General features: G+C 53.6%; 1 protein-coding gene across 1 annotated transcript in view; it reads left to right on the plus strand.

The window, feature by feature from the left end:
• The window catches only part of KCNK12 (potassium two pore domain channel subfamily K member 12), a 51,602-nt gene extending 38,291 nt beyond the window's left edge, over window positions 1-13,311 (plus strand). Inside the window, exon 2 of the mRNA XM_060169681.1 lies at window positions 12,399-13,311. Coding sequence (XP_060025664.1) covers window positions 12,399-13,300 — 902 coding nt within the window. The 3' untranslated portion in view covers window positions 13,301-13,311. The remainder of the gene's footprint in view (window positions 1-12,398) is intronic.
• The last annotated feature ends 551 nt before the right edge of the window (window positions 13,312-13,862 follow it).

The following is a 13,862-nucleotide window of genomic DNA, read 5'->3' on the forward strand; positions in this document are numbered from 1 at the left end:
AGCCGTCCAGCCCCTCCGCCCCTCCCTCCCTGTAAGCCAGTGACCAATCTCCCTTCCCCGCAGGGGCGCTGGGAGCAGACCGTGTGGTAGGAAGAGCCGCCGCCCCCTTTGCAGAAGGAGGCGCCCTCAGCCCTCAGCCTCAGTCCAAGGGCACCAGTCTAGGCCGTGCTGACCCAGCCAGGCCCTAACGGAGCCCTTTGTGCTGGCTTACCAGCCTGTCGGGCTAGGGGCCCCGTCAGCAGGCCACGCCCAGGGTTCCCCGGGACCCTCCACAGCGCTCCCCTGGCTGCAGCTTAAAGTGCAGCCAGCCAAACCGGCTCTGTGAGAAGAGGTATGGCGAGGCGGCCGGCACCAAGGCCGAGTCAGCGGGATGGACTCGGAGCCCTGAGGAGCGGCCCCGAGGCACGAGCCTCCAGGGCACTGGCCTCTTTCGTCGCGTCTCCCCTCAGCCTGGGCGCAGAGGCCCTCCTTCAAATGTGGTTCACAGCTGCGTGGGCAGCGATGAGCCCGTGCTTCGCCAGGTGGATAAAAACTGAATGAACTGAGAGGAATTGGAACTGAGCACGTGAGAGCAGGGGCCTTTGCTTGACGGGAACCACCGCAGATTCCCTCTTCAAAATCTGCTCCTCTCTGATCTAGGATTTGAGATGAAATGTGATTCAGTTGACATCATATTGACACTTCCGGGTTGGTGGACCTGCTTTCTCCCCACAGCAGGTGTGTCTGCCCTTCTGAGAGATGGCCTGTGCCTCACCACAGCCCTGTGTGCGTGTGGGACCCTAAGGTGGAGGGAGCAAAGGCCAGGGCTGGGCGGGCTTCAGGGCTTTCCTCATCTCACTGCCCCAGTGCGGGCTCTCGATGGCCAGACTTCTGTCCCATCAGGGACCGTCCCTGCCTCCCCTGGCCTTGGAGCCAGTCTTCTCCCCAAATTCTGGGCTGAGGCTAAGGCTCTGCTCCTTTCGTGGTGGGCAGGAGGGGCGGTGAGCTCATCCCTGGAAAGGATTAGTCATCAGAGAGACGGGGACAGATCTGGGGGGCAGGACGGAGGACGGGCTCTATGTAAATGAGTCATCTTCCCTCCAGCTCCGAGGGCCCGAGCTTGACAGCTGCTCCAGCTCGGGCCCCGGGAGAGATTGGTAAGCGGGAGCTTCCTGGAGGCAGGAGTAGTTAGCTGGCTTTTAATAACTCATTTTGCTGAATGATTTCTGGTGAGGAGAGAAAACCTGAATCCCACAGATGAAGCGCGCGGCGGGGCAGGTTCAATCAGCCCCACTGGTGAGGAAAACAGTGCCGAGGTTCGAAGTTGATTCTTGGGGTCACTTGCCCATCACTCCTAAATTACCGAAACTTTCCTAATGTTAAAAATCCCCGACCTGCAGCCTGCGGGGTTCAGCCTTCTTTTCCTAGCCCCTCTGCCCTCTCAGCCATCCCCACACACCCCCTGCTCTCAGCAAACAAGGATCATCCCAAAGGCCCCCAGAGAACAAGCAAAATTGAACAGGAGAATGGAAGGGTCCGCTTCCTCCACGTGACTTGTGTTTTTCTGTTGCCTCTTTGTCCTGAGTCAGGGAGCATCCAGCACGAGCCCAGCCCCCACCTGGCCGTGGTGGGAAGGAACCCAGCACTGCGCCCTCAGAGAGCTGCCCATCTCGGTTACAATTTAGACAAACCCTCCAGCGGCAGCAAACGTCGCAGTCCGGTCTCAGCTTTCCCACCACAGGCCCACTCTCCGGCGTCCCCCTCCCCCATTGCCACCCTTGATTTCAGGATTGGAAAAGGTGGGGCCTCCCCACCCCACCCCCTTGGTGCAGGGACCAGAGCCTGAAGCCATCCCAGAGGGGACGCTGCCACTCACCGGGGACCGCCGAGGACACAGAGGCCCGGCGAGACGCAGGGACAGCAAGTTAGCGGTAGAGTCGTCTTAGGTGTGTGTACAGGGGGGTTGTCCTTTCCGCCGAAACTCCTAGTCCGTGGTTCGCCCGTTCCTTGCTCCACCTTTGGCTCTTCAGCTGCGCTGTGAGGGCTGGGGCCTCGCCGGGGCGTTTCCCAGCTACACTTGCTGCTTCTTGAGCGCACCAGGGAGCCACCTCCTCGTTTACTCCTCACAGCAACCTTACGAAGTAGGCAGTCATCAGGCCCCTTTTAGGGGGAGAAATAACGTGTCCCCATTGGCCCATCAGCAAGTGGAGGCGCCAGAGCCTGACGCCACAGCCTCTGCTCTCAACTCTCCAAGAAAGCTGATGCCGGCCCTTCCCGAGCCTGCAGGAGGGGAGACTCCGAGTTTATCTTCTGCAGCTTGATGCTTCCAGGGTCTGTAAGTCTCTGCAAGGCCAGACATGTTGCTGGATGCCAGGCCCAGATGACGAAGAAGCTTCTTGCGGTGTCAGGTGACACTCTCACAGCCACAGTGCTCCTGCAAGTTCAGCCTGAGTACAACGTGGATAGGAGGGTCTCCCAGCCTTGTCCTTCTCCTTCTGCCACAGGTTCATCCACTCCATCGGCAAGAGTTACTAAACGTCTGTGGGCTAGACACCAAGCTGCACGTGGGAACCAGCCAGGCTGAACCCAGCCCCTTACCCCGGCCCTGTGCACGGCGCTCTCCCAGCAGGGCACACCTTTCTCAAGCCCAGGCCTCTACTTCCTCCCTCTCGAAATCCCATCCACCCTACAAGACTGAACACAGATACCTCTTCCTCCATAAGACTCTCCCAGCCACTGCACCAGGAGAGCGTCAGCCCTGCTTCTAACCTAAGCTGGTCTGGGGACTAATTTAAATTTCCCAGGCGATTCCATTATGGAGCCAGAGTTAAGAACTGCTGCTCCAACCAAAAGCAACCTATGTCTCTTTCCTCCGAACTCTTGTGCATTTAACTTTTTCCCTTATCACGTCGCAAGCTCCCTCCTCTAGTTTCACACCTGGGCTCTGCCACTTGCTTGCTCTGTGATCTGGGCAGGTTATTTAACCTAAGTGTCTTTATTAAGTGTGACTCAGTTTTCTAATCTCACAAATGGGAATGATAATAGTTCCCATTGTAGTTCATCAAATCTAAGACACCATCAATTATAAATGTACCAATAACGTGTACCATTGAGAATTTAGGATGCTGCCAAATACACTATGTCGAGTCATTGACCGTAAGATGCATCCTGATTTCAGGGCTGTTAAAATTTCAGGAAAAAGGCCGTGACTTAGAATGAATGCTACCCAGTGCCTGACAGAGCTGTGAGGACAGAATATGCATTGATACGCCTGAAGCTTTGGCACAGTGCCCGGAAATAGTGAGGGCTCAACACGTTTCAGCTATTATTATCCCCTCCGCGTTTCCATTCGTCACTAAAGTTCTTCCAGTCTTCCTTTCATTCCCAGCCCTCCCAAAAGGTTTGGCCAGGCTACTCAGTTGTCCTCCTCAGGGAAGGGACTTGGAGAAGGATGACACGGGCAGCCTTGAGGTTCCAGGCCTGGGGCTCCAGTCTCCTCTCAAGCGTCCAGCCCCCCTCCACGGAACATGGCCAGGAGCTTCCCTCCTTCTCCCCAAGAGTCTGTGTCTCAGCTCCAACCACAGAGCAGCCCGGTGGCAGCCCCACCCTCTGACCACAGCCCACTCCACATCTCCCACTGTTCCCTGTTTGGAGAGGGAGAGGCGCTGGAAGACCAGGCTGCTGGCCTGGCCTCGGGTGCGCAAGGCCCAGTTCTGTGTGACCTTTAGGCTCCTTGACTGTTAAAGTGAGCCTGTTATCCCTCCTCCAGCCAGTCAGGAAGGATGCCGGGAGAGGGGGATGTTAGGAGACGCTCCCCAAAGTAGAGTGCCCAGCAGACAAGTAGGGCCATGGGTAGGGCTGCCAGGTTTAGCAGATAAAAATACAGGACTCCCAGTCAAATATGAATTTCAGAAAAACAACGAAGCATTTTTTAGTGTAAATATGGCCTGTGCAATGTTTGGGATGTACTTACATTAAAAAGTGATTTGTGGGCTTCCCTGGTGGCACAGTGGTTGAGAGTCCACCTGCCGATGCAGGGGACACGGGTTCGTGCCCCGGTCCGGGAAGATCCCACATGCCGCGGAGCGGCTGGGCCCGTGAGCCATGGCCGCTGAGCCTGCGCGTCCGGAGCCTGTGCTCCACAACGGGGGAGGCCACAACAGTGAGAGGCCCGCGTACAGAAAAAAAAAAAAAAAAAAAGTGATTTGTTTATCTGAAATTCGTATTTATTTGGGAGTCCTGTATTTTATCTGATGAGTCCTAATGGGTCCTTTCCCCTCCTCTGCCCACCAACCCCACACCTCAGCTTTCTCACTCTCCCTGACATTTAACTCTCACCCTTGAGATGTTCTTGAAACTTTTATCTTCAGTCAACAAATAACTATCAGTGCCTAATTTATACATGATTCCCTTGCTCACTGTGGAGAACAGAAAGATGAAGACGACTTTATTAAGGGCTTATTAATGTGCTAGGCACTATTCTAAGTGTTTTGCCCATATTGAGCCAGTTGAGTACAAAAATACAAATATTATCATCTCCACTTTACAGATAAGAAAAATGAGGCACAGAAAGGTCAAGTAATTTGCTCAAAGACACGCAGCTAGGGAGTAGTGGAGCTAGGATTCAAACCTGAGCAGCCCATATAACCTATAGTTCCAAATAGCCAATATAATTTGGTCCCTACTCCCAAGGGGTTCCCAATCTCTCTTCAGGAGACAGGCCCCTGAAGGTAATTAATACTATAAGTCATCTGTGCTTGGTACTCAAAATAAGGTTCACTGACCAGCTGCAGGGGCCTCACCTGGGACCAGGTTAGAAATTCTGAATTGTGAGCCCCACCCCAGAAGCTAACAAGATCCCCAGCTGGGTCCTAGATAATCGAGTTTGAGAATCACTGCTCCAAACAAGTAGAGTGACAGTCTGTTCATTCACTCAGCTGACGTGGCCCAACACCTTCTACATGCCAGGCACTGAAAAGGCATTGCAGTGTTGCAGTGACTTTTTAAAACGTGGGAAATCCTCGAGAATATTTTTAAATGCCTCATCCTTAATTCTTCATGAGGATAGAGTATGGCATTTCACAAATATTACTCTTTGAAATACTCGAGTCACCTGAGGTGACTAAATACATTCGATGGTCAGATTAGTTTGGGGAACACTGGGTAGTGTTAGCATAGCCCTGGTGGTTTCATAAATCACATTAACACGGTGCGTGCTCTAAAAAGTCCCGCAGTAAATAAACGTGTTTCACTTTACTTAAAATTTCTTTTTCTTAATCATGGGCATTCTCTCCACCTCGCATCAAGTCTACTGTCTCATCTTGAGGAACACCCACTGGCAGGTTGTATTACAGTTCACAGAGAGGGCTCGCATCGGGAGGTCGACGTTCTACAGGTGAAGAAATAGAGGCTCAGAGGAGTTAGAGTGACTTGCTTCGATCACTTGGCTCATAAGAAGCTACAACAGCAGGCAAAGCTTTGAGTTCAAGTCTGATACCATTTCCTTGACCCTGGGATGTCTAACCAGGCCCTTAACCATCGGCACCAGCTGGAGTGTGTTTGGTCGCCTGTCACAGAAGGCTTAGGCAGGAAAAGAGATTTATGGGCTCATGTAACTGGAAGTCCAAGGGTAGGTCAGGCAGCCTGCAGCTTGGACAGCTCATTAGGTTTTCAGGATACTCGGACAGCCTTCTGCAGTGTCAGCTTCGTCTAAGGCTCGCTCCTCATGGCCACAGGTGGCCGCCAACCACTCCTGGGGCCACCTCCTGCTCCCTCCACACCCAGGGCAGCTCTTAAAGGTGAGAAGCATTTAGGGACTTCCCTGGTGGTCCAGTGGTAAAGAATCTGCCTTCCAATGCAGGGGACATGGGTTCGATCCCTGGTCGGGGAACTAAGATCCCACACACCACAGGGCAACTAAGCCCGTGGGCCTGAACTAGAGAGACAGAGAGAAGAAAACCCTGCATGCCACAACTAGAGAGGGAGAAGCCCGTGCGCCGCAACGAAAGATCCCTCGTGCCTCAATGAACATCCCACGCGCTGCAACTAAGACCCAATGCAGCCAAAAATAAATAAAATGAATAAATAAAATAAACAAGTATTTTTTTAAAAAGTGAGATGCATTTTACCCAGAAACTATCAGAGAAACTCTCCTCTCATCTGATTGGCCTGAATGGGGTCACATGCCCATTCCTGAGCAAGTCTCTGTAGCCGTGAAAATGGCCTGCACTGATTGGCTTAGGCCTATCCATCCTTGAGCCAGTCGTGGTAAGGGACCGGATTTTCCTGATTGGCCTAGACTAATGGAGCCCACCCCTGGCCGTTGGGTCAGTTCTCCAAGGGGCCTGGCTGCTACACTTTAGGTTGGGGGGGGGTGATGGTTAAGGAGGCAGCTGCAATGTCCACAACAAGGGTGTTAGGTCCCTTGAAATTTAAACCAACAAATCATCATGATGTATATTTTAAATATCTTACAGTTTTATATGTCAACTGTAACTCAATGAAGCTGAAAATTTTTTTAAAAGAAATTTAAATCAAAATATTTGAAATTGGGCAGATTCCAACCAGTAGGGTCATCAGGGATACAGCATAATATTGTTTCTTAAAGGAAGGGCTTTAGCCCATTCACATTAGAATCATCAGGGGACATTTGTTAAAATGTAGATTCCTGGGTCCCTCTAAATAAGCCTCTGGAGTGGGACCTGCCTTGGAATCTGCATTTTAATCATGCAGCCCAGTTGCTTGGATCAACTCTGGTTTACACCTGCTGTCCTGGGCTAATTATTTGCTCTCAAAAGTATCCCAGATTGGATTATAAATTATATTTCCCCTCCACCAAGTTGATACTGCAGAGCCAGTGGGAAAAAGTCCCCAAGGTGATGAGCTCAGGCTTCCCATCTGGCGCAGTGGAAAGGACTTCAGGGTCAGCTCAGCCACTCACAAACGGAAACTCAGCCGAGTATCTTCGGTTCCTTTGGCCCACGTCCTTGCCTGCATTGTTGGGGTTGATGATGCGTCCCTCTCAGGGTGGTTGGAGGGACTGGATGAGGGGACATGCGTCCAGTGTCCAGCACAGAGGCTGCCACCCAGGGCCTGATTCAGACCAGTGCCGGTCTCTCCATCTCCCTTCCAGGCTCTCGGAGCTGAACTCCGGAGGCCCTGTCACCAGGGCCCCATTTGCGAAGGCGGCACCAGACAGGCTGTGGGAATGAGCTTCACAGCTTTTGTCAAAGTGGCATAATAAAGCCCCCAAGTGCCTGCTCTTTGCAAACGGGGATGGCAGATCAATTGTGGCATAAACAAAATCGAGGCTTGGTGCGAACCCGGGGACAGATTACGCCCGCCTCCGCGGGGTGTGAGTGGGGGAAAGGGGGATTTTCGGGGTGGCAGGGTTTGCCTTTTCTCTGGCTGAAGCTTCAAGGCCCCTCTCCAGAGCCAGCCTGGCTCCCCAGAGCTTAGGGGACTGTTCTTCCACCCTGGGAAGCATCTGGCTAGGCAGCAGCACCGGGCACGGACCCTACTGCCCTCGGCAAGAGGTCCGGCCCCGGGGTCTCAGCAGCCCGGATCTCTGAGCCTCTCGGCGTTGATGGGGCAGGAGGGTAGACTGTGCCCCCTCCGCCCTGCCTCTGGAGCTGAGCCGACGTGGGTCTGTAGGAAAGCAAAGGGAAGTGGAGTGGGCACAGGAGCCAGACCTCAGGAATCGGGGCAGTGAGAGGGACACTTGTGTTGGGTGCCCTCTGTGCTGGACAGAGAACTCCTGACCTGCCTGTCCCCTTCATTCTGGGCAGAGAGTGCCACAGCCAGCCAAGCACTTGGCATCATTTTGGGCCTGGAGTCACAGCCGTGAGGACACCTCAGGACAGGTCCGGCCCAGCCCCTGCATGGGGGCAGCAGGGTAAAGCTGTGCCCTGGCCCAGGGCTGAGCCACTGGCAGCAGAGGGGTGGGGAGCTGTGCAAAACCTCTAAGAAGGCAGCCCGGATCCTCTGTGCGGGTGTCTGCCTGGTTTTCCACCACAGCCCTGAGCGCCGCCCGAGGCCTGCCAAACCAGGTCTTCAGTAAGTGTTTGCTGGAAAAAGGAATGAGCGGGTGGATGACGGTGCTCCAGGTGCATATCTGGTGGTGCTGTTGTGTAGAGGCCCTGGCAAAGGCCACAGCCCTGTGGGGAAGGAGAAGCGTGGGTGGAAAAATAAGTCTCATTCTGGGTTCTGTCATCCAGGGGAGAGGCAGATCCTCAGCAAGAAACCCAGACTCTAAAGGGGGTGCTGGGGCAGAAGCCAGGAGTCCAGTCATGGAGGAGTTGGGAGGAATCTGAAGATGCTCCTCGAGAGTGGAGATGGCTTTTGACTCGGGGGTAGGTCAGGCAGGGGCAGTCCTGTCAGGAGCCCAGCAGGCAGACGAGTGCCCTGCCTGGGGGCAACCGGCTGGACTGTGGGCCAGAAGCAGCGGTCCCTTCTGTGCCTCAGTCCTCCTGCTGTCCCCAAGCCCTGGGTTGAGTCTGGTTTGAATTGCCCCGCTGTCTTAACTGTGCCACGGGAAGGGGGATGAGTCCACCTTGGTGAAGACATTAAGGGGGGAGGAGTGGCCCCCCTCCCCAGCAACAGTCAGTGGAGAGAGAGCCACAAGAGGAGAGTGGACTCTTGGGGACAGGAGTTGTGACTGAGGGTCAGCCACCCTGCCCACATGAAAGTGCTCTCCCAGCTGCCAGCCCTCTTGGTTTTCTAAGAGGCATGGAGGCCCTGTGGTGCCCTCAGAAGACAGTCTAGGGTGGCAGAGAGAAGGTGGATGTTAGACACCAGCCAACCTGGGTTTCAGGCTCAGCCCCACCATTTCTGGGCAACTACTTAGCCCCTTGACCCGAGGTCTCCTCATCTGCTAAACAGGGGTGTGCCTCCCTCACAGGTTGTAGAGATGGAGCGAAACGAGACCTGCGGGGCTGGCACTGTGAGTGGTGGGCCTTTGGAACCAGTTTATTAAATGGGCTGGCATGGGAAATGGCTTTGTCTTCATCTATCTGTTCTCCTTTGGATTCCTTAACAACGTCTTGGATAGATGCTAGAGTTTTCCAAATAATATTTTTTTAAGTATTACCAGTTTTAAAATTGAGACCCATTCTCAGATGTCCAACCCAATCTAAATCCCATCTTCAAATTCACTTCTAATCAAAGCTCAGCCTCTCCCTCCAGCTCTGGCCTGGCCCCCGGCTCAGGGACCTGCAGTGTGGGAGGGGTCATCTGTTTGTTTCCTCTTGGTCTTACATCACTGGTGCCACTATCATCCTTTCTCAGCTTTTGCTGGTGGCATCACAATGCCCACGGCTAGGACAGACATACCCTTCCGTGAAGCCCATTGGGTCTTTGGAGATTCCCCCCTTCCCCCCCAATACAGGGACCACTGCCCTGCACCTTTCCCTAAGTGGGTGGTGCTTCCTGTGACTACATCGCATGCTGTCCCCTGCCCTCCGCCCCTCAGGCACCCTTGATCCAGCAGGCAGCCCTCCCGGGCAGCGTCTCTTCAGATGTGGCTGCCGTCTGCAGAGTCTGCTTGACCCACGTCACTCTCCCCCATCCTTGGTGCAAGGTGCCCTGGGAGTACAGACTGCTCCCACTGATGCCCTCTTCCTGTCCCTGCCTGTGTGGGCTGCTCCGGTCAGCCTCTGACCCAGAGAACTATCGAGCACAGCGTCAGACTCCAGGAGACACCTCTGGCTCTCCCGAAACCCTCACCATGCTCCACTCCAGTGCTCCTGGGTAAGCTTTCAAGTGTCTGCAGCTCAGCCAGCATCCACTGGGAAATGAGCTGCCAGGCTGCCCTTGCTGCAGCCTGACGTTCTCTTCACCATCACCACCACCGCCATCTCTAGACCTGCGGGTGCCACAGCGCCCCTCCTACTTCAGGACCGTCTCCCATTATCCCTGGATAATTTCTAACCTTTCTGTACAGCCTGGAAGTGGGTAGTAGGGGTTACTAGTCACCAGACCCATTTTGCTATTTTAATCGATATGACATAGAGGTATCTAAAACTTCTCTTCAGAATGAGGGCTAACATATTACACGTCACTCTTAGCTTTAAGACTTTAGCTGAAAATTCTCAAAAATAGGAAAATCCCATTCAATATCCTCTTAGGCATAGTATTAATATTCCAGGCTCAGGATTTTTCATTTCTTTAGGAATTTAGCCAAGTGATCCCCCTACGAGAGGTGTTGTTTTCCCTTCATGAGTAGCAGCAGTGCTGTGTATGATGGTCTAAGCACGAAGCTAGAAGCCAGGACACATGTGTGGCATCTGTCCCCCACAAGCTGTAGGTCGTGTCCCCTCTGCCCCTTCTCCCTCACCTATACAGCGAGGGGCAGACCAGAATTAAGTTCACAGTTCTAACGGTCTAGGCATTTTGAAGTGTTTCTTATCATGACAGTACAAAAAAATCATAAAACATACAATTTGAAAGTTATTATACAATAAACACCCATGTAACCACCACCCAGGTCAACAGAAGATTTCCAGCACCCCAGAGTCCCCCTGGGTCCCCTTCCAGTCACCACACCCTGCCATCCCCAGAGGAAACCCCAATTCTGACTTTTATCAAAATTACTTCCTCGATTTCCCTTATAATTTTGCCAGCCAAGTATGCATCCCTAAAAAGACACTGTAGCTTGGTTTTGCCTGGTTTTGAATTTTATGCAAATGGAATACTTCTTCTGTGTCCAGTTTCTTTTGTTTAACATTCTTTTTGTGAGATTCATTCATGCTGTTGCAAGTAGCAGTGGTTTGTGCTTTTTCCTTGCTGTACAGTATTTCCTTGTATGAACAGACCATGAATTAGGCTGTTGGACACTTGGGTCATCAACCTAGGACTTTTTGTAAATACACACACACAAACACAAACACTCCCACTCCACGTATAGTCATATCGATTCAGAGCTGATTTCTTCATGAATTCAAGAACTTGAGTTTGGCTTTAAAGTGTAGCAAAATCCCTCTATTGAGTCCCTGGTTATACTGCTAGTTTGGCTTTTTTCACACTCTTACGGCCAAATTCTGAATCTAAGGACATAATCCATCTTCCTCAACAGAGGTATCATGATAAGGTTTTCTCCTAACTTGAGTCATTAAGCATAAGATGGAGACAATGTCAGGCAATTGGGCATTTCCTCCAAGGAATCTAGAAAATGATTAGCATACAAGTTTAAGGGATCATTCTGAAAAAAACTTTCTCTGGCCTTTTTAGGGAAATGGTAAGCCACACCCTTCCCAGAGCTGGCGCCACCCCCACTTAACAGTGCACAGGTAGATCTCCTGACGTCGGGCATGCATTAAACAGGGATGCCCCTGAACTTCTGCTACAGAGGTGTTGACAGGTGCTACTGTGCCACTCAGACAGATGATGCATTTTCTGCTCAGACTCCAGGCAGCAGTGGATCTTCATGCTAAGGGATTACATCCCCTCCCATAACCAGAGGCAGGCAGCATGGGTCCCACAAGGACATCACAACCGGCAGCTGGCTGAGAGCTCAGGCTGGAGGAGCAGAGCTGCCACTCTGCACTGCCCTGGATGACAGGGGCCGAGCATCCTGGCGGGAAGCCAAGCCTTCTGCAGAGATCAGTTGATAAGGAAGCTCCCTTAAAGACGGTGCTTTGAACGAATGGGTAAATTAAGACTTAATTACAAGAGTCAAAGCACTGAGCAGCTGCCCTGGCACAGAGCAGACCTCTCAGGATAAAAGCCACTCCAGACACCCGGCAGCACAGGACCCAGCGCGGCCAAAACCTTTCCCTTGGCTACAAGTGTGAGCAAGGGTGATGGTGGTCCTTGGGTGAGAAGGAGCTGATGTCCAATGGCAGAGCCACGCTTACTCTCTGAAGGTTGTGGACTCATTCTCAAACAATCCATTTGTCGGTTTCATAAACTGACAAAACTCTCCCTTTTCAGAGACCATCAAATATAGCTACCTGGACTGAACACACCCTACCTGGTCCCCAGCAATCCCATAAAATGAAGCCTTTATGGAAGTCTGTCCTAACAAGGCCCAGGTGTGCCACTGGTACATTAAAAACAATTTGAGGGATGGGAGACCAGGTGACACTTGTTCAGTTTGTGGGCTTCACAGTAGTTTGCATCTGTGCAGTGGCTTCTGTTTTGTGTTTCCTGATGGGTCCCTCCTAGTGACCATCTTGCCTCACCCGTATTGATTTATAGATCCCCCACCCCAGACGAGGGGCCATGTCTTCTCCATCAGTTTAGGGGTTGCCCAGATTAGGAACCATATCTAGTGCCACCAAGGCAGAGAAATGTCTAAATACCACTTGAGCGATGCCACTCAGCATAGGAGCCATGTCAGCACCTGCACATGCCTGCCCCGCACAGGGTGGGGACCACCCGCTCAGCCAGGACCTCGCTGATCCCTGCTCTGGTCTCCACAGGTTTCGGCATGACCACCCCCGCAACGGTGGGCGGGAAGGCCTTCCTCATCGCCTACGGGCTGTTCGGCTGTGCCGGCACCATCCTGTTCTTCAACCTCTTCCTGGAGCGCATCATCTCGCTGCTGGCCTTCATCATGCGCGCCTGTCGGGAGCGCCAGCTGCGCCGCAGCGGCCTGCTGCCCGCCACCTTCCGCCGCGGCTCGGCGCTCTCGGAAGCCGACTGCCTGGCGGGCTGGAAGCCCTCGGTGTACCACGTGCTGCTGATCCTGGGTCTGTTCGCCGTGCTGCTGTCTTGCTGCGCCTCGGCCATGTACACCAGCGTGGAGGGCTGGGACTACGTGGACTCGCTCTACTTCTGCTTCGTCACCTTCAGCACCATCGGCTTCGGGGACCTGGTGAGCAGCCAGCACGCCGCCTACCGGAACCAGGGGCTCTACCGCCTGGGCAACTTCCTCTTCATCCTGCTCGGCGTGTGCTGCATCTACTCGCTCTTCAACGTCATCTCCATCCTCATCAAGCAGGTGCTCAACTGGATGCTGCGCAAGCTGAGCTGCCGCTGCTGCACGCGCTGCTGCCCGGCGCCCGGCGCGCCCCTGGCCCGGCGCAACGCCATCACCCCGGGCTCCCGGCTGCGCCGCCGCCTGGCCGCGCTCGGCGCCGACCCCGCGGCCCGCGACAGCGACGCAGAGGGCCGCCGCCTGTCGGGCGAGCTCATCTCCATGCGCGACCTCACGGCCTCCAACAAGGTGTCGCTGGCGCTGCTGCAGAAGCAGCTGTCCGAAACGGCCAACGGCTACCCGCGCAGCGTGTGCGTCAACACGCGCCAGAACGGCTTCTCAGGCGGCGTGGGCGCGCTGGGCATCATGAACAACCGCCTGGCCGAGACGAGCGCCTCCAGGTAGACGCGTGCCTCGCCGCGCCACGGACCCTCACCAGGCTGGGGTGCAGCCGGGCGGCGTTTGCTTTCCTTCTCTCAGACGCTGGCGCTTTCTTAACCTTTATCCAATAAAATGAAACCAAAAAAAAAAATTTTTTTTTTAAAGAAATACTATTTGGCCAGGCCTGATGTTATCAAGGGCAGGTTTTGGGGGAGCCTGTTTTCCTTATGGGCTCCCTCTTGGAGAACTGTGGTCCCCAGCAGATTCTCCTCCAGGGAGAGAAAAAGTGGCACCCCAGACCCTCGCCCGGTGCACACGGCAGTGAGAAGAGTGCCACCCCTGGGTTTTGCAGACTGGCACTAAACCCCGTCTCGATGCACGTAAGCAGCTGGCAACCCCAAAGCATATGGTGCAACTTTTCATGGCTCTGAATTACCTCCGCAGCATTTAGAATCCTGGCCCAGCCCAGCAGCTTCCTTCTGGTCGTCAGAAGTGATATAGTCACAGTTATGACAGGTGGGGATGGGGAGAGCCATATGTTGCCTCCTGATGTATATATATAGTACAGCCGCTACACACAGAGAAT

Source organism: Lagenorhynchus albirostris, chromosome 13 (genome assembly GCF_949774975.1).
Source record: "Lagenorhynchus albirostris chromosome 13, mLagAlb1.1, whole genome shotgun sequence".
Lineage (NCBI taxonomy): Eukaryota > Metazoa > Chordata > Mammalia > Artiodactyla > Delphinidae > Lagenorhynchus > Lagenorhynchus albirostris.